Source organism: Corvus hawaiiensis, chromosome 7 (assembly GCF_020740725.1).
Source record: "Corvus hawaiiensis isolate bCorHaw1 chromosome 7, bCorHaw1.pri.cur, whole genome shotgun sequence".
NCBI lineage: Eukaryota > Metazoa > Chordata > Aves > Passeriformes > Corvidae > Corvus > Corvus hawaiiensis.
Window position 1 is genome coordinate 6,674,140 of NC_063219.1, and position 25,914 is coordinate 6,700,053.

Here is a 25,914-nt window from a genome sequence, read left to right on the forward strand (position 1 = left end):
ATTGAAATATATTTTTACTGTTTAATCTTGCAGGTGGACTAAATACAGTAATTAAATCTCAGGTACTTAGAGGAAAATTAGACCTGAAAACACTCCTGTTTCCACAGAATTCCTGTCCTCTTCCTGATTGAGACATCTGAGTAGCTCACAAAATGTAGGTTTTAAAGTTAATCATGAAACTTTGGGAAAATAAATAAAATCCCCCATTGGCCTTGTAGATGGTATTCCTGTTTTGGGCATGTTTTATTCTTAGTGCTCTATGTCAGTCATTTTAGTAAAAATATCTGAAGAAAGCAGTTGATGTTTTGGCAGATGGCAGTGGTGTGCATGTGTCAGCAGTGGTGTCATGGTTCTCTGGGTGCTGACATGAGATCTCTCTGTGTTGCAATTATTAAAGGATCAGGGGCATGGATCATTGATAGAATTAGGGGATCAATAAAAGAACTGTAGCAATAGGCCTGTAAGCAAAAGGCCTGTGTGTGAGGAAAAACTCTGCATGAGAAAATTCTTGTGTGAAAAAAACAGGGCTGGGAACAAAGAGAACTGGAGTTTGAAGATTTGCAGCTGTTCAGATAAGACCCAGAGAAGGGGAGGTAAACTCTGAATTCTTTTAATCATAACATAACTGTAGAAGCTTGCCAATGCAAGTCCAATTATGTAGAAGTAGAAATGCGCTCTGATAAGTTTTAAGCGACTTAAGAGTTAACAAGCTGGTATACTATATAAGTGCCTCTGGATTGCTAATAAACGGAGTTTTGCTCTTATCAACCACATTGGTTTTGGACTGCAATTTTCTCCCCCCCGCCGGAGCGACCGGGCCTCCTTCTTTTTTCAATTCCAACATCTCTGCTTGTCCAAATAACCCAAAACGGTGAAGTTCTGCCCTAAACTAATATATGACCACGCTGCTGCTGAGTTTTCCTCACATTAAGGTTTATCTTGGTCTTCAGTCCATGTGAACCCTTGGTGGAATGCTCATTTTGAGGCTGTCCCAGCCGTGTCCCCTGCTGGTCTCTTGCCCTCCCACTGACACAGGCCCTTGGCAGGTTTGGGAAGCCCTGATGCTCCTCAAGCACTGCTGAGCAACAGGCAGACCTCCATCTGGTAATAACACTGTTTTAGCCCCAAATACATGAGGAATGTGCTGTAGTTTTTTATTTTGTGATATTTAACAGGTTTTTATGCTATTTACAGCCCTGTATGTGCAATTCCCAGAAGAGTCATGTGCCAAAGAATTAAGACTTAACTAACACATGAATATGTTTTGATTAACTGTAGAAATAGCTTTACACAGAATTAGAAAATATTTCACCATGAATACATGTCTGGGCAACACCTGGAATTAGATGACCCCATTGCATAGCCTTGTGTTGCAGCTCATTGCTTCTCCTCTAGCCCTGTGGGCAGGAGGGCCCAGCTGGGCTCAGGTTCATTTTAACTTGTTGGGCTTTTTTTACCCCTGTTTTGCTAAGTGGCATTTTGGTCTGTCTTTCTTAGTCCTTCATTCACCTGGGTTTTTTGAGTGATAAAGGCAGTTCTCTGTATGGGAAACACCCACCCAACATACTTTTAAAATTCTATTGCATGGGGTGGTTTAATGCCAAGAACTACACATTATACTGGTAATCTTTACAGTGATTTAAGCATTTACAATTGTTTTTTCCCTAGTCTTACCTTTCCTGTTGTTGGCTCAATACCCTTCCATGATGTGTTGCTGCTTTAATAAACCAGTGCCTTTCAGATTTCTAAAGTGGCTGTGAATATTTGCGTAGGTGGCCAGAAGGTACATGCTGAAAGTTGCTGGCTGCCTGAACCTCAGGAAAAAAAGCACTTTGAATCTCGGTCTTTAATGATTCTTCTTGAAGCAGCACTTTTTACCTGCGGGTTTTCAATTTTTAACTTGTCTGAACTCCAACATGAAGAGAGTAGTTCTCATAAGAGCCACAGACAGTGCTGGTGCAGGGAGGTATGGCTCAATGAAGCTTTTGTTTTAAATAAATTATCAGGAGAAAGACCCGTTTTTTTAAAAGAAGCAAACAACAACAACAAAAAGAAGAGCCTTGTTTCGGTTCTGCAAGAAGATCACTCACTGCATTATTGGTGATGTTAATTGTATCTCCTTCCTGAAATTTTGTTTTGCAGGTACAGATGTGAAAGATGCCCTGGTAATAAGTGTTTCTACAGGAACAAAATGCATCAATGGTGAATACATGAGTGATCGTGGTCTTGCATTAAATGACTGCCATGCAGAAATTATAGCTCGACGGTGTCTGCTGAAATTTCTGTACACACAACTTGAGCTTTACCTAAGGTAAGCTGGAGGGAAAAAATGATGAGCTGATCCCACAGAGCTGAGAAAGTGTCTGTGGAAAACATCTGTCTTCATTATTTCACTGTAAAACACTTGTCCTGTTGCATTAGGATGTTGAATTTAGAACTTGTGCCCTTTGCCCTCAAGTTTGAGTTGAACAAAACATTTATTCAGTGAGGTGTCAGTCATGAGAGGGGAGGACAGGGAAAATAATTGGCAATCATTTTGTAAACTGTAAACATATAAATCAAAATAATATGAAGTGGGCTAAAGGTTGCTGATGTTTCATTTAAGTGCCTGAAAGCTCTTGACATCTGGGGTTGCCACAGGCTCTTTGTTTCCTGTCTTGATGGTCCTTTAATTTTGTTAATTGTCATAACTATTAGATTTATATTACAGAATCTTCAGCCATCCTGTGTTTGTTTTTAATGCCTGTTAAGTCTGCCCAGCTTATGCTTATTTCCATGTTAATGACAGTTTTCACTCTAGCTTTCTTCTCTGTTTCAGCAATAAAGAAGATCAGCAAAAATCCATTTTTATCAGATCGGAGCAAGGCGGGTTTAAGCTGAAGGAGAATGTGCAGTTCCATCTCTATATCAGCACATCTCCTTGTGGTGATGCTCGGATTTTCTCACCCCATGAAGCAGCTCAAGAGGGTATGACAGCAGTCCTCTTCCACCCAAGGGAGCTTAAATTATTCTTGGGGCATATACAAGCGGCATGGTTAAAATTTAGGTGTCTTCTTTCCTTTTAGCATAGAGGTGTGTTAGACAAAGATCTCTTCCAAAAAAGTCTGAGCTGTTCTTCCTCTGTGGTAGAAGTTCAGTATAGAGTGATGAGCCCTGTGGTCTTGAAGAGGTTGATGCTAACTGAGATAAGCCAGTGAGTCAGCAAGTATTCCTACAGAACTAACCATCCCCTTTCCTTGTTTCTATCCTTTAACAGCAGTTCTCTGCCTGCCCCTTCCACAGTCTGCCCATTAACTTCATTTTAACTCTGTAACACCCAGAAAAGAGCTCAAGAGCTGCCTGCTTCCTACTGCTCCTTTGGTGAAAGCTTGGTTTAACTGCAAGTGTGTTTTGGAAGGCAGTGTTTGTGAGAGGTGTCTGATGCTGTAGCTAAATTGCCAAGAGCAGCAGGAACTGTGATGTAAGCCAGCAATAACTGCAGGCAAATACCTCAAATTAGTCTTTCTTATTGTGATTCTAATGTAAAACCCTTTGAAAATGTTCCTCAGCTGATTCTCAGTGTTTTTTGCCCTTCAGACCAAGGGGACAGACATCCAAACCGAAAAGCCAGAGGACAGCTACGGACAAAAATCGAGTCTGGGGAAGGGACCATCCCCGTGCGCTCCACTACCACTATCCAGACATGGGATGGGGTATTGCAAGGAGAGAGGCTGCTGACCATGTCCTGCAGTGACAAGATAGCCAGGTGAGATGCTGAATGATTGGTTTTGTTGCTATTGATGTTACTGCTGAAGGAGGGCATAGGACAAGCGGGAATGGCCTTAAGCTGAAGCAGGGCTGGGTTAGATGGGATATTGGAAAGAAATTCTTCCCTGTGAGGGTGGTGAGGCCCTGGCACAGGTTGCCCAGAGAAGCTGTGGCTGCCCCATCTCTGAAAGTGTCCAAGGTCAAGATTGAATGGGGCTTGGAGCAACCTGGGATAGTGGAAGAGGAATGGAATAAGATAATCTTTAAGGTTTCTTCCAACCCAAAACCATCCTGTGATTCCTAAAGGAGGGGTGCATGATACCCACAGTGCATGTGCAGGGAATTGCTGGGCTTATCTCAATGCTTAGACATAGTGTGAGAGTGGCTGTCACCCCGTGATAAAGCCCTGATTCTTCACCTACAGTTGATGTCAGACCTTTTGCTGGCTTCAGAGGCAAGGTGGAGTCATTCTGTATCATTCCAGCCACATCAAGTCACGACAGCTTTGTTATGTATTTCTATCACTAGGGAATAGCAGAGGAATGTTTTAGTGGTTTTTTTTCCCCCTAAAGTAGTACAGCATTAGGAAAACAGTACAATAAATCTATTACATTACTTATATTTGGATAACTTCCTCTGGTGATATACATCCTTGCCCCATTGTTGGAAATGTTCCAAGTCAGGTTGGATGGGGCTTGGAGCAACCTGGTCTAGTGAAAGTGTCCCTGCCCATGGCAGGGGGTTGGAACAGGACAAGCTTCAAAGTCCCTTCCAACCCAAACCATTCCATGATATCAAGGATACCTACATTTTCCACGCATAGTTTAGATTTTTATTATTTTGTATGGTGGAAAGTGTCCCTGTTAAAAAAATCCTAATGGATGGGCACTTCTAGTTTTTAACTCTAGAATTTTATTTATAGTTTAAGTATTTTATTGTAATTAAATATTTTGTTTCCAGAACAGTATTTTAATTTATATTTCATCCAATTCCTTCTTTGTTGTTCTTTTTGGCAAAGATTGAAAGATTGTTTTTGTTTTCAGAATCATAAATGGACAAAAAAAAAATTAGCAGTAGAATCCTTTAACAAGTGTCAGAAGTATGGGAGAGTTGCAACATCATAATTTTTTTAAATGAGTCTGTGCGTTTGCAGCCTTTGTGCTCTTGCAAAGTAGATGAGAAATACCAAGTTTTTTGGCTAATGTTACTTTAGTTATTTTTTAATGATATGTATGTTAAATATGTTTTAAAGTCACCGTTAGCCCGATTCAAAGTTTATTAAGGATATTAAGTAGGAACTGTTTTTGTGAACTGCATATGCCAAATGAAAAATAGAGGAGGAAAGTTGCATAATGGATTTGTTCCTTTAGTCTTGTCTCAAGTAATCAGCATCTCTACTGAAGGAAAACATTTTATTTTAGTTTAAATACCCCTAACATAAATGAATAGGGTCTTTCAGAAGCTAGGACAGGCAGCTGGGGAAAGGTAATTCTATAAAAATGACATTTCAGCTTCTTTTATAATATTTTCAGTAAAATTCACCAAATAAATTCCCCAGTTTCATGTCAGGGGCTTCTCCCAACCTATTGACTTGGGATTCATGCCACATTCTTTTATCACATTGGCATTGCAAATATATTAAAAAAAAAAAAAAGCCAGTTGTTGAGCTAGAACACATTTGACTCTTTTGTTGATTTTGTATGATGCAGAACAGAATCCATCTCTCGCTTCCATAGCTAGCTGTCACCTCTCCTTGGGGCTAATGGGAATAATTTTGTTTGTGCCAGTGAAGGAAGCAAATAGAACCCCTTGACACAGAACAAAGACTATATGGCGGGTAAGGAGGCCCAAATTTTCATCTTTTTTTTTTTTTTTTTTTTTTTTTTTTACATTGCCCTGACATGTTTTGTCCATTTACATTTGAAAGAATGCCTTGCTCCACAGTGTCCAGCAATCAGTCCTCCAGTATGCCTCAGACATGGGAATTACCACTGATCTTTCCCAAGGTTTGCAGTCACAGCCTGGGAAAGATGTGGATAAATTTGGGGTGTGGCACTGCACTTGTATCAAACCACTTGTATCTGAACTGGCTCATCTGTGTGGATTATCTGTATAATCCCGGTTGCTGTTTCCAGCCTTTGAGGGCTTTGCTGCAGCGTGCTGCCCAGCACCCTCCTAGACCTGGTAGGAACAATCAGGGAGAGTTGTGAGAAATGTGGGAGGGCCATGAGTGTAATCCCCCTTGGGCTGGAAGCATTAAAACAGGATTGTCCTGGTGTGTTAGAGCTTGGTGGCTCTGCAGTAGGGTGTTAGGGTGGTTTCTGACCAGAGTTAACATTAATATACGTGCATTTGTTTTAAATGTATCCTGACCTGGTGCCATGGTACTTCATGATGTTGATTTTTGTCATTCTCCTTCTGATGTGCTTTTCTGCCCATATTTTTGGTTTCAAATAATTACTTACCTTCTCATTAAACATTCCAGTTAATGGCTAATGTCCTGCTGAGAAGTGCAAAATTCCTTTTCACATGGTTTCTCTGGTAGAAAAGCTCTAGGAACTGAGAAAAACTTTCTATGTTGAGTTGTTAAAAGGAAAGTCATTGGTGCTCTTCTACTTTAAAGAAGGGAAAATATTTTTCTGATTAACTTTTGTGTGAAAGAATATCACATGCCCATCCACCAGCCTTGTTTTGTGCTTATTCAGAGTGGGAAATCCAAATGGACATTTGTAACTCAGTCTTCCTCCTTTTGTCCCCAAAAGAGAGCATTTCTCCTCACCAGTTCTTAACCCAGTGACAGTGGCTGATGTGATTGCAGTGGCCACTTTGATGCATGGTGGCACTTAGGTAAAATACCTGAGGGGAGGTGGTGAGAAACGACTATCCAAGGTGTACCATTATGGAACCTCTCCAACTAGGCTCACATATGTTACGATCTGGTTTAAACCCAGAAGAGCAAAGAAAACAAAGTCTGTGTATAAAACAGAAAAAACTTTGAAGGTTCAAAATATACCCAAAAACGAGATTAAAACTGAACGAGATTAGATGTTGGTGCCAAAAAATTGATGTGTTTTATTTAATAGTAAAAGAGGCAAAGAGAAAGAAAGAGAAAAGACAGAAAGAAATAGAGAAAGAAGTGTGCACAGGGGGGTGGGGGTACAGGGAGAGAGTGACAGGGGTTAGGTGGAAGCATATTACCCATCCCAGGGTCCCAATGATGTCTCATTGCTCCCCTCCATCTGGTCTTGGTGAGGGTCCCCTGCTGCCGCCGAACTGAAGAGTGTAAAATGCAGTGGATGAACACATGTTTTGGGCAGGTGGGAACGCCCAGGTGTCTCCCCTGCAGGGCGCCAGTGTGTCACTGTCCCTTGCAGCACCATGGATCTGTTGCATCATCTCTGGTTTTCTGGTGAAGGATCTGGGGACCCCTTTGGGGGGGGCGTTCGATGGGCCATGGCACCCCTCTGTCCTTCATGTGGATGCAGCTTCTCCCTAGCAGAAGAGGGCCCTCAGCTGGGCTTCCCTGCACAGCGGAGGATGGGCGTTCACTGCCTTTCACCAGAGGCTTTTCCAGCACACACCCGAAGCCTCTCCTCCCTCCACCCTTTGGTGCAGGGGGTCTGTGTGAGCCTGGCAGCTGATAGCCCTGGGGCTGTGGTCTCCACTCCTGAGGTGTTAAGCCTGTGCTTTGGGAATGTCCCCAGCCCTGAGTTGTTACTTTATCTTATCTTCATCATCAAGAGGTGTAAGGCCTCAGTCAGGCCTGTTCAATACTGGTCTCTGCGGCTTTTGTAATACATTTTGCTAGAGTAGGCAAAAGTCCTTCATGAAGATGTTTAAGTAATAAACTATTAACATTTCAGTCTCCAACAACATACAGGCAGCAAATCCAGGCAATGCCAGAAAAGCTGGGACAAGGCAGAGCTGCATGGTTGCCTGCCTTGGTGCAGCTACAAGGGGAAACACTTTTTCATGTGTGTAATTGCAAGTCTAAAACGGTGTTTGTGAGAAGGGCTGCTGTCAAAGACCAGAGACTTCCTGCGCTTACAATTTACAGTGTGGGCTGCTGAGCCAGCTACTTGATTTAAAAGAAGCTCTCACTCCTTGTAAAGATACTGCTGCCTGTTTACAACTGTGGCCCTTGAAGAGGAGTGGTCATAGAGACTTAATTAATCTTTTAAGGAAACAAGAAGAAATCGGGTTTAAAGTTGTGCCTTCTGCACACCAGAAGGAAAACTGCTTTCTGGTATAGTCCTTCATCTTCCACAGTGACACCTTTTCTCACTTGCCATCAGTTGCAAGTAAAAACTTGTGATAAACAAAATGCTAACTAAATAATTTTTATTTCTTCATAGTAATTGTGGTTTATAAATAATATTGATATGGGAAGCTCTTTGAACTGTAAACACTTGATAGGTTTTGCCTTGTTTGAGTATTTGCAGGAGACTCTTGTTTTCCTGAGATGAATTTTGACACCAGTTCCATGTGGACACCATTGTGGGTCACACATAGTGACTGCCCTCCGCCATACTGCTCTCTGCATAAAAAATTAGTAACTGTTTGATATTAACATCAAATTGTATGACTTACTGCTGTTAGGCCCCCCTCAATTCTGTATTTTCTCTAAAATAATGTGAATAGCAGCATTTCTGTACCTTTGGAGTTTGAAAAGTTCAGAGGGGAATTTTTACCTGACGCGTATATTTTTAACTGGTTTTATTTTTGGCAAGAGGTGCTACCAGCACATTGTGAAAGTGTTGCTGAGAGTTAAATTTTACTTACCTTCTCATGTGTCAAGAGCTGTGAAATCAGCTGCATTTCTTGAAGAAATCCACAGACCTTTTAGGAATCCACTGTAGATACCCCTGAGCAGATGGTGGTCTGAAGCAGAAATGTGACAACACAGCAAGGAGGAGAGGACTCCTCTTGATTTGGTGTCAGTGTCTGGTTTCTCCACCCTCTTTTTTCAGTGCAGCGTGCGTGACAACAGCAAAGGTTGAGGAAGTGCATCCATCCTTCAGATTGTTATGAACAGAATCTAGAGTAGAGAATACAGAATAAGAAAACCAGTGACTATGATAAATTTATAAAATTCAGATTTCCCACTGAGGTGGTCATCTGTAAGACCTCAGGTGAGCACAGTACACAGAGAGTGTCCTCTGTGTAAATTGTCAGGACTTGAACACAACTCATTTGCATTGATCTGCAAAGGCCAAGGTGGGGGTCGAGCCTGTAAAGGTGTTGGGATGTACTGGTTTGAAGGAGCATTTCCCAACACTGTCCTTGTACTCCCAACAGTGAAGAAATCACCATTAGCTGTACCCCAGCTCAAATCAGGGCACCCGTGTTTGAGCGTTGGCAGTTTGAATGTAAATCCTGTGGCTATTCATACCAATCTAAGAGCTTGCACTTTAAATATCAGTTTTACTTTGAGGTAAAGTTTTTGAAGGTTGTCAAAGAAAATTCTTGTAGTAACTTAAAACTGGAGTGCTCAGAATGTGTTAAATACTGTTATAACACTTTTTTTTGCTTAGCTTAGACAAGCATCTCATGTGTTTCCAGTGAGAAGGTATACATTGGAAAAGTTTCCCTGCCTGCTTCCATGTTCTTTCCTATCTGCAGCGCTCTGCTTTACATGCTTTTCTTTAGGCATGTCAGTATCTTTTGATGTGATGCAGCATTCTTGTGTTCTGCTCGTGCTCGTTTTTTAGTACCCAGGTTTAGGTTTGTAGGCTAGATTTAAGTCACTTTAGTTAGTTACTTAACTCTTTTCTGATGCTATTTTTAATGTGAAGAAAAAAAATCCATTGTTTAATTGCTCCACTGGAAAGACAACACTGACTTGAAGTTTTCTGTAGTGCATTTTGCTTTTTCTGCTCTGCACCACATGGTTTATAGTGAAGTACAGCATTTGGCCCATTAATTTTAAAAGAAATTGTGCTTTCAGTAGAGGTTAGTGTTAGATTGGCAGCAATTGTTGGTGTGTGTTCTGACAACCTGTGTTTGTAAACTGGAGGATGAGGCACTTCTGGAGGCAATGCCTGTGGCCTTTTGAAAACTGATGTATGGTGGTGGTTTCTTCTCAGTTTATATTCATAAAGGTTGTTCCAGTGTACGTGCTAATGGAAGTGAGATATTACTGTTCGATGGAAGTAAAGTATGAAAAAGGAACAAGAAGAAAGTCTCCATGCAGTGCTTTCTTTCACTCTGCTATGATCTGCAAAACATGACCATAAATCTGATAGGGAGAAGCTGAGGGATCTGGGGGGGCTCAGCCTGAAGGAAAGGAGGCTCTGGGGTGACGTTCTTGCTCTCTGCAACTCCCTGATGGGAGGGTAGAGTTAGGTGAGGGTTGGTCTCTTCTCCCACATATCAAGGGACAGGACCAGAGGAAATTGCCTCAAGCTGTGCCAGGTGAGGTGCAGGTTGGATACTGGGGAAAAATTTGGCCAGACCCTGGAACAGGCTGCCCAGGGAAGTGGTGGAGTGTAGGTGGGAAGTGTCCAAAAGGTGTGTGGATGTGGCACCTGGGAACAGTGGTGAACAGGGTGGTGCTGAACAGGGTTAATTGTTGGACTTGATGCTCTTAGAGGGCTTTTCCAGCTTTAGTGATTATGTGATTCTTTTGGGTTTCATGTTCATCTCTGCACTATAACCAGTTTCTGATATAAGAATACATTTTTGTAGAGAAGTAAATGTTCTTTTATTACAACAATGAAATTTAAAGCTAGTTTTATAAACCTAACCACCACCCAACCCTGCGTAACGAATATTAAGAGCTTTGGTTGTATGAGTGGTTTCTGCAGTCTCTGTCCTTGTACAGGCCCATTGCTCTGAGCCCAATGAGTGTGTGCTGCAGTGGCAAAGGGGATTCAGCACAACCCAGCAAACCAAGGCCCTAGCCAAGTAATACCAGTTCATACAGCCCTCCTTGCAGAGGCTTGCTCAGCTGTCCTCACTCCTCCTCCTCTTCTAATCAGAAGTTAACAAGACAAATGTCAACTTTCATTTTCTGCACCAGAGAAGGTCACCAAGTGTGGGAGGAAGCAGCAAAACACGAGCTCTGGAAATACTGAAGTCAGAAGTAAGGAAAAGGGTCCGGCAAAGGGGGTTTATTTAGGAAGTAAGGGCTTTGCCAGAAGAGTGCCTTGGCCTATTTTAAAATGTCTATCATCACTCAAGCACTGATCATGTAATGTAAAATGTGATGTGCCTTGTCTGCAAACCTGAGTTTGCAATGCTCAGTCTTGAATTCTTTCCAGATGTTTCTTCCATAGTTTTACCTGTGTCTGTAGCAGTCAGAAAGGCATACTGGTCCTGGGAAGCAGCAATTTTCACTTGATATCTTTACTCTGACACTTGGTTCCTGATTGCGTTTTCAGTCTTATTAAAAATATGCCTTTATTCCATGTAAAATACACCTCATTTAATATCACAGTATTTTTACTCATTTATTAGGGCCAGCTTTTTTAATGACAGGTGAGTAAATTAATGCGCATTGCCTCCATTTTCATCCTCAGTAAAGATATGTAAAGAAACTGTTTCCTTGGATTATAATCTTTGTTTTACCATTTTTATTAAAAAAAAAAGAAACATGTTGCAAGTCCTGAAGCCAGCCTGTGTAGTTCAGTTTTTGCAGTAGTGAAACAGTTGTGGTGTGGAGTTTCTAACTTGAAATGATGCTAATGTGTAGCTCTGCCATCCCAGCACAAGCTGCAAGAAACACTGTTAGCAACATCCGAATTCCCTCTTTTCCTAGGACAACCTTGCAACCTGGCATAGGATGGGCTTTTTAACAAGGACAACCATTCTATGGGAGCACGAGAGCTTCTGATGTGCTCCTCTGTTTCATCCAAGCACCAAGGGAACTTTTCCTGCTTCTTGTGTCTGAGTGTTGCAGTTGGACTCCAGCTCCAGGTTGGACAGGGCTTGGAGCAATCTGGGATAGTGGAAGGTGTCCCTGCCCATGGCAGGGGTTGCAACTAGATTATGTTTAGGGTCCCTTCCAAGCCAAACCATTCTGGGATTCCAAGACTGAAATACGCTATTTTCATTGTGCCAAGCTTTTTGCACGTATTCCTCAGACCAAGCAGTGAAAATACTCTGCAGGAGATGTTGAAGTTTTCAAAAGTATTTTGCGTGACAGTTACAGAGACACTGAGAGCCAAAACTTTATCAAATGAACACAGCTAAAAAAAAAAGTCAGAATCAGGATTTTGCTCCTAGGCATTCTGCATCCCTGCCACCAGATCTGATCCAGTGTAAATCACAGTGCTCAGACAGGGATTTATGTTCGCAATCTGTGAAGCAGCTAAAGGGAGCAAAGACTATATGCATTCTTTGCATGTTTTCAGTTTTCATATTCACTTTTCTCCCTGCCTGTGGATATTGCAAGCCAGTGCACATGTCAGCAGGATGTGGGCAGTTGGGCTAAGGTTTGAAGGACAGGCCTTTCCTTGTGATGGTGAGGTGTGGAGGTCTTGCAGACAATCCTTCTTGTGCTCCGGAAAGGATGCTCTTCTCCCTGCCAGGTGTCTTCTGGAGGCATCAGCTGCTGTTTTTGATGGAGAATCTCACGGTTTGGCTTTCTCCCATTGAATGATCCTGTCCATCTCTGGCATTAGAGTGCTGGAAAATGCATCACCAGATATGTTAGCAGGGTTACAAGAAGTCTGCTCCTGTTTTAGGTCATTTTACTCAGGATTACACTGAGTGTCCCCTAAGCTGATCTCTGAAATTCTGGCAGGTTTCACAGCTTATGCTACCATGGTCATGTGCTGGTCAGGAGGAAGGGTTGAAAGTCTGGTCCATTGTGATTAACTGCTGTTATGTCTGGCAGATGTTACTTGTTCCATTAAAAAGAAAGTGTTTTTTTGTTTTTTGTTTTGTTTTGTTTTTCCCTCCCTCTTAGGTGGAACGTATTGGGTATTCAAGGAGCCTTACTTAGCCTCTTTGTGGAGCCAATTTACTTCTCTAGCATCATCTTGGGGAGTTTATATCATGGGGATCATCTATCCAGAGCCGTATACCAGAGGATAGCAGAGATAGAAGATCTACCACCTCTTTATACACTCAACAGACCTTTACTTAGTGGCAAGTATCTAATGGAGAAGGCCGTGCCGGTAACTAAGTCTGTTCAGTAGCATTGTGATTTTCCAGTTCTCAAAACCTTGCAAACTGTGTGCTGTGAGTAAACTGCTTGCTGGTTACAATAGAGAAGTTGTGGTAAAACATAATACAGATATCCAGTCAGAAATACTGTAGCAAGGACCTTTAAAAGCTAAAAAGAACTGGGGAATGAAACTTTGGATGAGCTTCCCCACCATTCCTGTCTGGAGCATGCCCTAGGAAGATGAGAGGCAAGTTGAAGGCTTAGTGAAACCTCTTCCCACCTGTGGAAATAGTGTGTTAGCACTGACTGTCACTTCTCTTGCATTGCAGATTTTTGTTGACTGGTCCTTTCATTTATTAGTATGCCAAGATAGACACACTTGGTTCACAATTTCTAGATCAATAATCAGCTCAAAATGGATGGAGATAACACTTCACCTGTCTTAAATTCAAAAATGGCTTATTACAGTAATGCCCTGAAAGCTTTAAAACTGAAATCTCATCCTCTCACTGTGTGCATTGCTTTGCTCTGTAGAGTTTAGCTTTTGGTATGTGTTTATTTTCCAGGGGAAAAAAAGCAGCTCATAATTTTAAAGCATGTTGAAAGTTGGACATGACTTTTTAAAACAGATTTAGGGAGGGAGTGGGGAAAAGACCGTTGTGAACAATGAGTATTCCTTTAGGTACAAAAGGTAATTAATAAGGATTCCCCGAATTAGAATGTATAAAAGTGCTAAATAACGTATTCATCCTTATATTAGCAAGTAAGTAACAGTTGCAACACTCTGTACCAAATAGCTAATAGTTTTATGGGCATAGTAGCTGATGCATGGACTGCTTCTGCCTGATTTTGGGGAATTTTTATCAGTCCTTCCAAGACAGCAGGTTTGTGGCAGGATGAGAAGAGTTTTTGTTTTCCTTTTCACAGCATAGAACAGTACCTTGTCTTCTTGAAAATCATCTTTCTGCAATGGTGCTATCATCTATTTCCCATGAAATAGAACCATCTGTTTAAAACAGTTGAGCCAGGACTTGCCGAGTAGCAGAGAGTTCGGAAATGTTCTCAGCTGTTCAGTTTTCACAAAAATACACATCTCAAAAATGTACAGATAGGTTTTTTAGGAGGTTGGGCAGAGATCTCCGTTGATGTATTTTTTTTTTTTACTGGTTCAGTCTTGAAAGCTGATTTTCTGACCTCTGCTGTTACATTCAGCTGGGGCATTCGTGTAGCTGTGCTCTTGGATTCACATATTTTTCAGTGTATTCTTACCTAGAACAACTACTGCAGAAATACCTGTCTCCAGTTCTGTGTTCTTTCTTGTACCACACACACACCTCTGTGATTTATTTCTACCAGAGGGATGAACTAGAACAGAAATACCTGTCTTGTCCCACTGTCCTGCCTGTTTAGCCGAGAAAGTACTGTAAAAACAGGTTTTCTTCAATAAAGTAAATTTTATGTCTGCTGGGGCACCTGCATTAGGTTAGAATTATTTTGAGATACTGTTACGTACTGCTAAAAATTGTCTTTTATCATCTTTCTTTCTTTACAAGAGAGTTTTGAGTTACACCTTTTCCCAGCAAGTTGAATCATAGAATCATTAAGGTTGTAAAAAACCCCCAAGATCATCGAATCTAACCATTAACTCAGCACTGCCCTGTTCACCACTAACACGTGCCCCATATATTCAGTTCCAGTAGGGAACATGCATACCAGAGCAGCTGTTTTTCAGGTAAGGGATGCAGGAAATCTGTCTATTGATAGGAAACTCCCTTCCTGTGCTCTTGGAAGCCTTTTGGTTGCAGGAGCCAGATTTTCAGGGTGCCTTTAGCAGCCCAGCACTGAGGGCAGTTGAACTCTCCCTGAGAGGTGGCCACCACGCTTGAAGAGAAGACAGGTTTGAATCTTGTAAATTTCTAGAATAATCTGAAAAGGGACTGATTTCACAGAGTGAGGATGGTTGGATAAATCAGCCAATGTCAAGTTGCCAGTCTGCAGGGTGACCTGCACAGACTCTTTTTGGTGGAGCCACTGTGGGAGGTGGGCACGCAGGAGTTCACCCCTGCTGAAGCCCAAGTCAGGTACTGAGATCTTTGTGTTTAGAAATCCTTAGCACATCTTTCATTTGTTCATTCCTGGTTATGTTTTTTGAAATGGTTTCAACTTTTTGCCATCCACAGCCTCCTTGGGTAAGGAACTTCCTTTCTGCTAATTTAATTAGTTAGATGTTCCTCAGTGCTCTGTGAGATCCAGACCATAAGCAGTGGTCATGACACTCAGATAGGAAGGAGTATCTCAGAGGTATAGAAAACTAAGTCCTATTTTTTGCAAGCTGAAGTGTCTTAGTCTACTTTGTTGTTCCTTGCACAGAGACCCTTTCACATAAGGATCATTTTGCAGACCCATTTTTGTGCTAGTGAGACCAGAGCAGTAGCTGATATCCAGAGTAAAGCAGCAATACTGGTTTATGTGGTGGCATGTATTCTGTTCACTTCCTTGATCCTTCACTAATAATTCCTAACATTCACTTTGATTACTGTTGGTGATTGACCTGACCTTTTGGTAGAACTGAGTATTAGAAACTAAAACCTCATTCCTGAATGCTAATATTGAGCTCCAAGTCCAGAACTCCTTTTGCAAGATTGCTTAGGGTTTTTTCCTAATATATGTTGCTTTATATTAATCTGTGAGGAATTTCATCTGCCTTTTTATTGCCCAGATCCCCAGAATGTGAGGTTTTTTCTGCTGCTTTTTGCAATTGCTCCTCCTCTTGCCTTTTAAAAATAATTTAGTATCATCACCGATCCTACCTCAGTTTCCCCCCCCCAACACATCCCAGGTCTGCCCCGAGCTGGAAGCTCTCCAGCTGTGTTCACTCTTCCCAAGGAGACCATCTTTATTCAAGTGTTAATGAATTTGTTTTTAAGGTAGACAAAATTAAATCCTTCAGCAGAACTTCTGGTGATTTTTTTTCTTGGCTGTTCCCTTGGTACCTCATCCTCCTGTTCACATTGGTGCTTTTCAGCTTTCTGTGTCCTTTTTAATGAAGCTTGTTTTAGCTCTCTCCTCAAAGAACTGTCAAGCATTATTATTTATATAAGCACTGGCACAAAGAGCTGTGACCTTTCCTTTTGCTTATTATATCCCTTTTTAATAATATTTAACAATAAGTTCTGAGCAATGTTCTCTAAATAGCTTTAGTTCTATTAGTTTTCAAAGGAGAGTAAAATATTTGACTCTCTATCCTAGATTTCTTTTCTATTTCTAATCTCAGCATACTGTGCTATATTCATGTCTAGATTTTGAGGGGGAAGATCTGACCCACCTGAAGTTTTATCAAATGCTTTGATTTTGAGATAACCCTTATTCCCTGTCCATGCTACCTGTGATCCACCATCAGGGACTCCTTTGCCATCTCTCTAGAGTTCTTGCATACAAATAAGCAGCTGAATGGGTTGTTATTAATTAAATCTATTTGAAATTCTAAATCTGGGTTAGTTTTGGGTTTGTTTTTTTTTTTTTTAAATAATTAATTCATCAAAACCCAAGGAATTGAATTGTATAATTGCAATGGAAATGTAGTCCATACTGGATGTTCAGCTTTGTCATCTTTATTTGATTTGCTTGTGGGACTCAGTGTGATATCACAAGTGTTTTGGAGTACTTGATGACCTCTGTCTGATCCCTGTACTTGTGTAATAGTGTATGGAATGAAAGGAAAGGTAATAGTATAGATGTCAGTAAATGAAAGAAAAAAAAGACAAAAAATTGTCAGGTGGCATCAATTTCTTAGCACTCTTGCCTCAGTACTTTTGGTAAAATGAACTTTTGTTCCAATTCTCAATTTTTTCAGCTTATATTTTAAGAAAATGGGGAATAGTAGGTTATTTTCTATTATTATTCACTTAATTATTTCTTATCAGTCATAGTGACAAGGTTGATCCAAACCAAGTATAAAAATACAACAGCTTCAGTAGTTTATATTTCAAAGTGTTTCTTTGTTTATTAAATGAGGAATTGATGGTAGGAAGCAAACCTGAATTTTGCTGAGTCATTCAGACTTTGTAGGTCTTGCACACTCTCAGTCCTGGGCCCAGAGGTGCCATGAGACTGAGCCAGGTGAGCCAGTCCTGCTCCCAGTGATGCCATGGTGATTTTTTGCCTTTTCTTTTATACCCCTGTTATACCTTTTTATAACTTCTGTATTCTTAGTGCTTTTTGCCTACATTCTTGGACTTGTTTGTCAAGCTGAGAGACTAAACATTTTAGAAGCTTCATAGCTAGGGATCAGAGTGCCCCAGACCCCAAGGTCCTCTCCAGAACACATTCTGTAAACTAAGATAGAACCATCCAGGGGAAGGCTCCTTGGGGAGGGGGGCTCACTTGAGCCTCTCACTGGGGAATCTTTGATAGATATGCTAATTAGTAAGACCTATAATGTTATACCAGATCTTTTGTGGGGGGATTGCAGGGTGCATTTTGGTGCATTCCACCTGGACGTGTGCATGTAAGGATCCTTAAAATAAATACCAAGGTAAAATCCCTTTTTCCCTTCTAACTGTGTTTGACTCTTGATTTTAAGACCAGGAAAAGGCATCACCAGGTGCCCAGCTTCATTAGATTGCATTCCAGATATCAGCCAGAAATGCATCCTGCTGTGTTGCTTATGTTCAATTTCCAAAAATTGTCTAGATTTTACTAAGTGTAGGACCTGGCCTAACAGTGGAGTAGACTCGAAATAGGTTCTCAATGAGAGCTGCCTTAAAGCAGGATTTTTATTTACTAGAAAGAACAAATTGCCCTGGTGCTTTGCTCTCTCCTGGTGAGGTGACTGAGACATCTTCAATAGAGTTTTGCCACCCCTGGAATGTCTGAGGAGTCACACATGCATGGAGCAGCTGCTGTGACCTTCATTATGTACAGTCCATCTTTTGAGCATCGGGGTGTCGTGGGGAGTAAATCCTGCCCTGGGCAGGCAGCCAGCCTCGATTTGCACTTGGGTTGGATTGTGGTGGCTTTGCTTCTCTATCCCTGGAGATAGAGCCATAGCTTGAAGGTGTCACATAATTTAAGACCTGAGCAAAGTGATTCGAATCCTGTTTGGAGTCCTGTGGTTCCCCATCTCTGGGCTCAGTGTGCAACACTGGCCATGTAAAGTGGGGAGGCAGCTAGAACACAATGGATTTATGCTGGAAGACCCAAATGTCTGCCAGTTCTGGCTTTGTGGAGGGTTCTGAGGACGGGGCTCACAGGATGGTTTGTGTTGGAAGGGACTGTCAAGCCCATCTCATTCCACCCCCTGCTATGGGCAGCGACACCTTCCACTATCCCAGGTTTGCTCCAAGCCCTGTCCAGCCTGGCCGTGAACACTTCCAGGGTTCATAGTTTCGCATCCATTTGGAAGTGAGATGAACCCCATGAACTCCTGCCACAGAGCTCTCCATGATCCCCTCTGCCGAGGAGGCCGCTTTCTGCAGAGGTGCACACTTGCCCTGCTGGGAAGGACAGAAGTAGAGACCACTTTAGCCAGAATGAGAGTGAGGTGTCCATGGTGTTACCTCTGCGAGTCGGTGAGAAATCTGCAGGAGAATGCCCTCAAAATAAAAGATCTGCTTGTAACACTGTTTACTCCCCAACAAAAAACCAAAAATCAAGTGTTTGTATTTATTATCATCGTTAAACATCACTTTTCTTTCAGGTATCAGTAACGCAGAAGCCCGTCAGCCAGGGAAAGCCCCGAACTTCAGTGTGAACTGGACAGTAGGAGACTCTGGTCTGGAAATCATTAATGCTACAACTGGCAAGGATGAGATGGGCCGTGCATCGCGCCTCTGTAAGCATGCATTCTACAGCCGCTGGATGCGCATCCATGCCAAGGTACAGCTTCCACAGCGCCAGGTTTGCCACTTCTTAAGTCTTAGTGAAATACCTGGATGTGCTTTCTGTACTCAGAAGCCACTTTCTCAGCCTATTTTAAGCCAAGCCTGATGTTAGAACCACAGAATCATTAAGGCTGGAAAAGACCCTTAAGATTGTCAAGTCCAACCATCAATGCAGCACCACCACCATGTTCACATTAAACCATGTCCTCTAGCACCATATCCACACATTTTTTGAAGACTTCTAGGGGTGGTAACCCTACTACTTCCCTGGACAGCCTGTTCCAATGCTTTACAACCCATTCAGTGAATTTTTTTTTCTAATATCTAATCTAAACCTCCCCTGGTGCAACTGGAGGCCAGGTAGCTGCTGCTCCATGCAGTAAAGGAAAAGAACAATGTGTTTGTTAACTTATTCTTTAATGTGATGATGTCTGGTCCAAAATGCATATTCCTTGTAGCTGAGTAAGCAAAGGATGCTGTCTCCTTTGAGCTTGCCTTTGCATTTTAATTTATTTGGAAGGATAATCCCATTTTCACTGCTGAGGTTTCATGTTTTACTCTCAGAAAGCAAGCTTCCAGGAAGTATGTCTGTGGCTTTTTGGCCTCAACATTTTGTTTGGTAGATCCTTACCTTGTTTTAATATTAGCTGTTTAAATAACTCAGTCACTCTGATACTGTTTGGCTTAATAGGGTCTTGTCTCTCATCCCCACAGCTTTCCTCCAGCTTGCGCTCAAAGATCCTCAAGCCCAACCTGTACCACGACACCAAGCAAGGAGCCGCTGAGTATCAAACTGCTAAAGAGAGTTTGTTTAAAGCATTCCTGAAGGCAGGACTTGGAGCCTGGGTGGAGAAGCCCATAGAACAGGATCAGTTTTCTCTCACGGTCTAATTCACAAACTGCACATCACTTTGGAAAGGGAGTTGTTCTGGAAATTCCTGGTGTCCAGCATTGCTTTCTGGCATCTCCACAGCCGTCAAAACATCTTTCTGCTCTTTGGAGTTGGGTTTTTTTTAAACTTCACAGCAACTATTTCTGTTTTGCCTAAGTATTGAAACTCAATGATGATCTGACACATAATTGTATATTTTGTTATAGGAAAGTAATTTCTGGTGTATTTCTAGAAATACTTTTACTGTAGAAAACTTGCAGTAAGGCTGTCCTTACTGTATACAATGACTCATTTTTTCTGGGTTAAAATATTTCTTTTTTAATTCAATGTCATCAAGTGCATGAAGAAATTAATAGTTTCTCTAGGTTTTACACCACACTTTTAGGAAGTAGCTTAATTTTTTAAAAAGAAAATAGGCGACAAAGCTGATTCTACTCCTCTGTTAACTTGTTTTTCAACTGCAGATATTTTTAGCACATAGATCACAGAGCCAGAATGGAGTCTGGACAGCTAGTTTTTTCCCAATTCCTTGCTCTTTAAAACCAGCTGCTGAAAATTTCATGTCTTTGATGTATGTATTTATTAGTCTGTGAGCCAGTTTTTAACATGCAGCTTTTTATTCTGTTTTTAAAAATACATTTACCTCCCATTTACACACATTGTGAAGTCTTCATTTTTTTACCATTGTAAACTGGAAACAGCAAAATAATTATTTGTAAGTTAAGAAGTTTAGTCTATAACATGCAGAAGCCTGTTTAGAAGTAGGTGATTCGTATATCCCAGGAACTCATCTGAATACAATCTTCACTGTAACAGCAATGTGACAGCTTTAAAAAAAATCTACTCATTTTAAGGGCACAGAGCCTGAGTTGCCAAAACCAATCACTTGGTGGGTATTAATTGCTCTCCTCTGGAAGCTCTTGTAACAGAGAAACCAGTTGTTAAAACTTACTTCCTGTGAGTTATACCTGCTTTCAGCCAAATTGTTGTGTCTGAGATTCCCTGGCCTTTGGGCTTTACATGTGTGATGGGCTTCATGAAACTAATTAGGTAAGTTGCTTTCAAATGTGTGTCCATTTGTTTTGACTGTTCCTTTAAAAAGTGTTTTTCCTGAAGGTGTGGACACCTCTGCTTTATGTAAAAATGTGAGATGGAAGCAAGATATTGAGGTATGTTTGATTAACTGCTGTGTAGAAGGAGGACCTTAGCCCCAGCACCTCTTGGGTCAGCAAGTCCTTGGGGTGCTGGAGACTTTGTTGTAAACCCACTTCTGACCAGTCATGAATGCTAAGGCATTTCTGCTTGAGTAGGAACCCATTCTCAGCTTCAAAACCTGATCAGACCTGAAAATCATTTGTGCATTAGTTGAAGTCTCTGGGTTCACGTCTTGGGAGGAAGACACTGAGGTGCAAACAGTACATTTGGGTGGTACTATGGATAATAGCAAGCACTGCTCTGGGAAGGCAAGAGAGTCTGTGACCCAGGGGTCCCCTTCAGGAAATTGATGCTTCTGGAGGTTAGTGCCTTTTCCAAATGCCAGGGGAAGAAGCTGCAATAGAAGGGCTGGGTTAATTCGCCTTTGTGGTGGCTTCTGTCACCCTGTCAGCTTCTCATTAAAGCTGAGAGCACTCCCATGGCCTCTTGCAGGCCCAACAAGGCTCTTGGAGTCATCATCCAACTGAGAGGTTGGTAGGTAGACTGACCTCTTCCAAAACAGAAAGGAATTCAGTTGTATGTGGTCAGATTTTGCAAGCACTGGGACACCAGCCTTTGGGATTGACCTTGTCTTGGTCACAGTGCAGAAGTTCTGTTTAAGGCTGTAGCTGAGTGTGTGGACATGTTTCTGCAGGGTTGAGGAAAAGGTGGTCACACCGTGTGTGTTTCCTTGGAGTCATTACTGCTCTTAGGTGAAACACGCTTTTTTAAGGGACTCATTCAAAAGTTGGTGTCTTTCTGAATTTTGTTTGAGGACTAGGAAAGTAGTAGCTAAAACTATTATTTTTTATGAAGTCAAAAATATGAGCAAAATATTTAAATATTATATAGACAGTTTTTTAGCTGTTGAAATGAACTAGTAACATTAAAATGTAAAGGAAATATGTTCCATGCCAAAATCTTTTGACGAAGGAGCGGTGTCAGGTTATTTATGAGGAATGAGTTCTCTTGTTGGTAATTCTGGGATTTTAAAAAGTTTTCCAGGGCTATGTGCAATCCATATCTGTCTTCTGGGAGTCAATAAAATACTGCTTGGCTTCCTTCAATCCCTTGTTCCTTTTTGTGCAGCTCACACATAGAAGGAAGTAGGGAGAGTTCCCTGGAAATCACTGTCACTGAGCAAGGAGGGATAGCAATGTATATAATCTAAAGTGACTGCAAAAGATAAGACAACTCAGCCTCTGGCAGCTGCCAAGTTTTGTAGGGGACCAGCTTTTGGAGGCTGAGGGCTCTGGAAAGCCTGGGCTGGGTGGGTGGGAGCTGGCCTGCACAGGGAAATTGTACTGACATTCTGGGAGCTGCTTCCTTTCTTTTACTTATTTTTTTTCCCTTATATTTGATTGAATATTTATATAATTATTTTGATTGAATATTTATGTAATTATAATTGTTTGTCTCAGGATCTTCAAAGGACTTAGAGTAACAACTTTAATGTTGATGAATACTTGAAATTGAATTTAAGGTGTTTTTTCTCCAGATGGCAGACTACTTGTAGTAAAGTTTTGTAGGTTAGGTAAATAGATAATTTTAAATATAGATTTTTTTTTTTTTTTTAAATATGTATGTGTTCTACAGGATCGTTTTAAGAAAATCTGGGCCTAAAAGTTAACACTTGAAATCTTGCTTATGGCTGTACTCAGGACCCGGTAATAACTGTAGATTATTCTTATGGAGTGTGAGCGTGTCATGTGGGAGCTTGTTGGCAGTGGGGGTGTCCAGCTGGCTCTTCCCCTGGAACAGCTGGTGATGGCAACAGTGACTCTGCTGTCTTAGGGATTTACAACAGTGGGGTTTCTGTACAGCTGGCAATTCTCACTTTCTCCTTGGCTTGAAGAAATTGTTTCGTGGCTGGTTATTGCACAGGCAGCTCTGGAGTGGAAGGTTTTTGTGTGCTATTCCTCTAAATCTAAAAAACTAGCTGCTGAAAGGCTCAGGATTACGGAACTTGTGTTGCATTTCATCAGTCCAGTTCTGAAGACAGGCTGGGAGAGCTGGGGCTGTTCACCAAAAGAAGAGAAGGCTCTGGGGAGACCTTAGAGCCCCTTCCAGTGCCTAGAGGGGCTCCAAGAGAGCTGGAGAGTGCCTGGTGTGACAGGACAAGAGACGTGGCTACAAACTGACAGAGGTTAGATTTTGATTGGATATTGGGAAGAAATTGTTCCCTGTGAGGGTGGTGAGGCCCTGGCACAGGGTGCCCAGAGCAGCTGTGGCTGCCCCTGGATCCCTGGAAGTATCCAAGGCCAGGTTGGACAGGGCTTGGAGCAACCTTGCACAGTGGAAGGTGTCCCTGCCCGTGGCAGGGGGTGGAGCTGGATGAGCTTTAAGATCCTTCCAACCCAAACTGTTCCATGATTTTGTGATGTCCAAGAGTGCATCTAGCCAAGGGAAACCCCCAAACTCACTGTGCTCTCTGTGCAAATGTGCACAAGTTAAAGCTGTTGGTTCAGAGTGTTTGGGAGTGTGAGGCAGAGCCAGTGTCATGGAGTGGTTTTGCCTTTGGAAACCAAGCTGTGGTTTTAAAAAAATAACCAGCCAGGAATTGAAAATCTGTTCTAAGAATTGCTTAGTCATGGTCACCTCATAGTTAAAGTTTTGGGTTTTTTAAATACCGGTGGCTTTCAGAATAGTTTTATTTCCATTCCTTAAATTAATGTTTGGAAGGCTCATGCTTGCAAAGAAACTGCACTTTGAATTCTTTGCAATTTCATCATCATTAACTGTCCACTGTGAAAATTATCCCAAAGTTTACTGAAAAGGAAGGAGAGTTGCAATTCAGGTATAGAGTCAGAACAAAAATGTGTCATGTTATTTAAAACCTAAAACCCCACAGAAATAAAATGTATAAAATGTAACTATTCTGTCTCAGAATCACTGTTGTGGTTTTTGTTGGGTTTCTTTATTCATTTATTTATTTATTTTCTAATACCAAGTGTTTTCAGTTGAGCTTAAATGTTTCCACCTTCACTTTGTGTGCTCCTCTTGGGAGAGGCGTAATGTTTATCCTGGCTCTAGAGCTAGCAGAGATGCAAGGGTTTTGGTAAAGACACAAGGCGGGATTTTAGAAGGAATGCTGGAATTCCTGCCACAGGGCTGGAAGGGGGAGGTTTCCTGGGTTTGGTCCCTGTCCTGCTGGTGGCTCAATGAGATGGATGTGCTACAGCTCTTGCTGAGTCTGCATCTGATAGAAGCAGGAGGAGAAGAGAGAAATGGAAATCACTGCTTTCTCTGGTTTCTAATGTAGAAATGGGATGGGGATTCTGCTGGAGAGGCCCTTGGGCTGCAGGCACAGGGAGCATGGACCAAAGGAATTGCCTACCTGGCAGCAGGTCCTCCCAGCCACTGCTTTTCCCAGAAATGTCACAGCTCAGCTCAGATGTACCAGCTGTGTGTGTACATCTGAGGCTTTTTAGGTTCATTGGGCTTGCTGCTCTTCCTTTATGCAAACAACTGGTCCTGGAGTATTTGCAGCAATTTTGGGTTGATTCCCCACGGCAGGAAGTTGTGTGGGTCGCTGGGCAGGCAGGCTTGGTGTTTGGAGCTGCAGGATTGAGGGGGAGGGTGTCCCTAGGCAGGTGTTTGTCCCTGGGGGGATGCACTCTGGCAGTTCTCCCTCAGTGCATCCACTGGCATCGTGTGCTTGAGCCCATATGGTGCTTCCAATAAAACTGCTTTTTCCATAGTTTCTGTCTAGCTGGGAATGATGCAAACCAGTCATCAGGGGTGCTGCAGGAACTGAGCTAGGGCTGGAATCCTGGACCTGGCAGGGCTGTGGGGAGCAGGGAGGGCATGAGTTCCTTCTTGGATCATGTCAATGTACTGTGTTTTTCAGAACCTTTCAGCCAAAGGCCTGTCCCATTACACATTAATAAATGGGAAGTTAATTGCACCAACAGCACTTGTGTTTGCAGGCATGAGTTCTGTGGGTAGTTGTGTTGTTTTCTTCCGTCATTCCAGGAAAGAGGAATTGAGAGCCATGTTTGCAGCCAGCCTTGGCAGATGGAACAGTTTAAGTAATACCTGTTCTCCGGAGGGAAAGATCCACAGTCAGTGTCACTGCAGTGTTTTTATGTTTTTAATATCTTCATCACTATCATACCAATATAATTTTTGTTGCAGTTTGGCTGAGACATCCTCAACAAGTTTAAGGTCCAATGTGTGTGTGTGTGAATATGTATTTATACATATGTATGCACAATATTGCTGTATATTATTTGCATTAAGCAGGTACTCTTCCCCAGTCTCCCTGTGTGACAGTGCAAATACATCGGCTTTACCTACCTGGTGTAAGGTTATTAAAGAACACTCTCAGATACTGTCCTTGACACTTTCTCCATTCATAACCCCAAACTGAAGAGGAGACCTCGTTATACCTCTGGTTTGTCACTTTCCTTCCAGCACTCGTGTCCCTCTCCTGGTGTCACCACTGAAGCACAACCCCTTGGTCGATTATTCTAAGCAATGGCTGTTTTGCATACTACCTTGCTTTGTTTTAAGTAATGTTTGTACAGAGATTTCAAAATATAAAGAGCTATATCATTGCTAAGTTTCATTATTTTTTTTTTTCATATCAGTGTTGCTAGTGACAGCAAAACAATAAGTGAAATGTCACAAAATACTCTGCATGTCCTTAAGGTGGTGGTTTTGGTTACGTCCTGAAGAGCTGGTAAAGAGCATGGGAAAGAGGAGGGCAAGTGACAGGTCTGTGACTCCAGTGTAGACCCATGGCCTGTGTCAGGGTCTGAGAAGGGCTGTGCCACCTCTGGTGTGTTTTAAAACTGGCATTTTGCACTCAAATCCCAAGTGGGATCCCGAAAAGCTGTAGGTGGTCACCAGGGTTATCACCCCAGCATGTGTCTGCCATCAGGTTTGGATCCTGCCCAGGGTGGTAGCCCTGAGCTGCTGCTGTGGGAGCTGTGAGCCCCTTGGGGTGCCAGCACTGCCACTCCCCAAGGAGGGGACCCAGCTCTCTGGTGTTGGAGCCCAAACACCCGATGGTCACCTTTAACCAGCACCTGTCCCAACAAAGCAGGAAGGTTTGGTCCAAATGTACTGCTCTTGTATCCTGC

General features: G+C 42.1%; 1 protein-coding gene across 3 annotated transcripts in view; it reads left to right on the forward strand.

The window, feature by feature from the left end:
- The window catches only part of ADARB1 (adenosine deaminase RNA specific B1), a 66,819-nt gene extending 41,433 nt beyond the window's left edge, over window positions 1-25,386 (forward strand). For 2 of the 3 annotated variants that reach the window (XM_048309234.1, XM_048309235.1), the window contains exons 6-11: window positions 2,143-2,311; window positions 2,819-2,967; window positions 3,577-3,745; window positions 12,659-12,840; window positions 18,558-18,757; window positions 19,456-25,386. In XM_048309234.1, coding sequence (XP_048165191.1) covers window positions 2,143-2,311; window positions 2,819-2,967; window positions 3,577-3,745; window positions 12,659-12,840; window positions 18,558-18,757; window positions 19,456-19,632 — 1,046 coding nt within the window. In that variant the 3' untranslated portion in view covers window positions 19,633-25,386. The remainder of the gene's footprint in view (window positions 1-2,142; window positions 2,312-2,818; window positions 2,968-3,576; window positions 3,746-12,658; window positions 12,841-18,557; window positions 18,758-19,455) is intronic. The other variant, XM_048309236.1, reaches the window with a different exon arrangement.
- The last annotated feature ends 528 nt before the right edge of the window (window positions 25,387-25,914 follow it).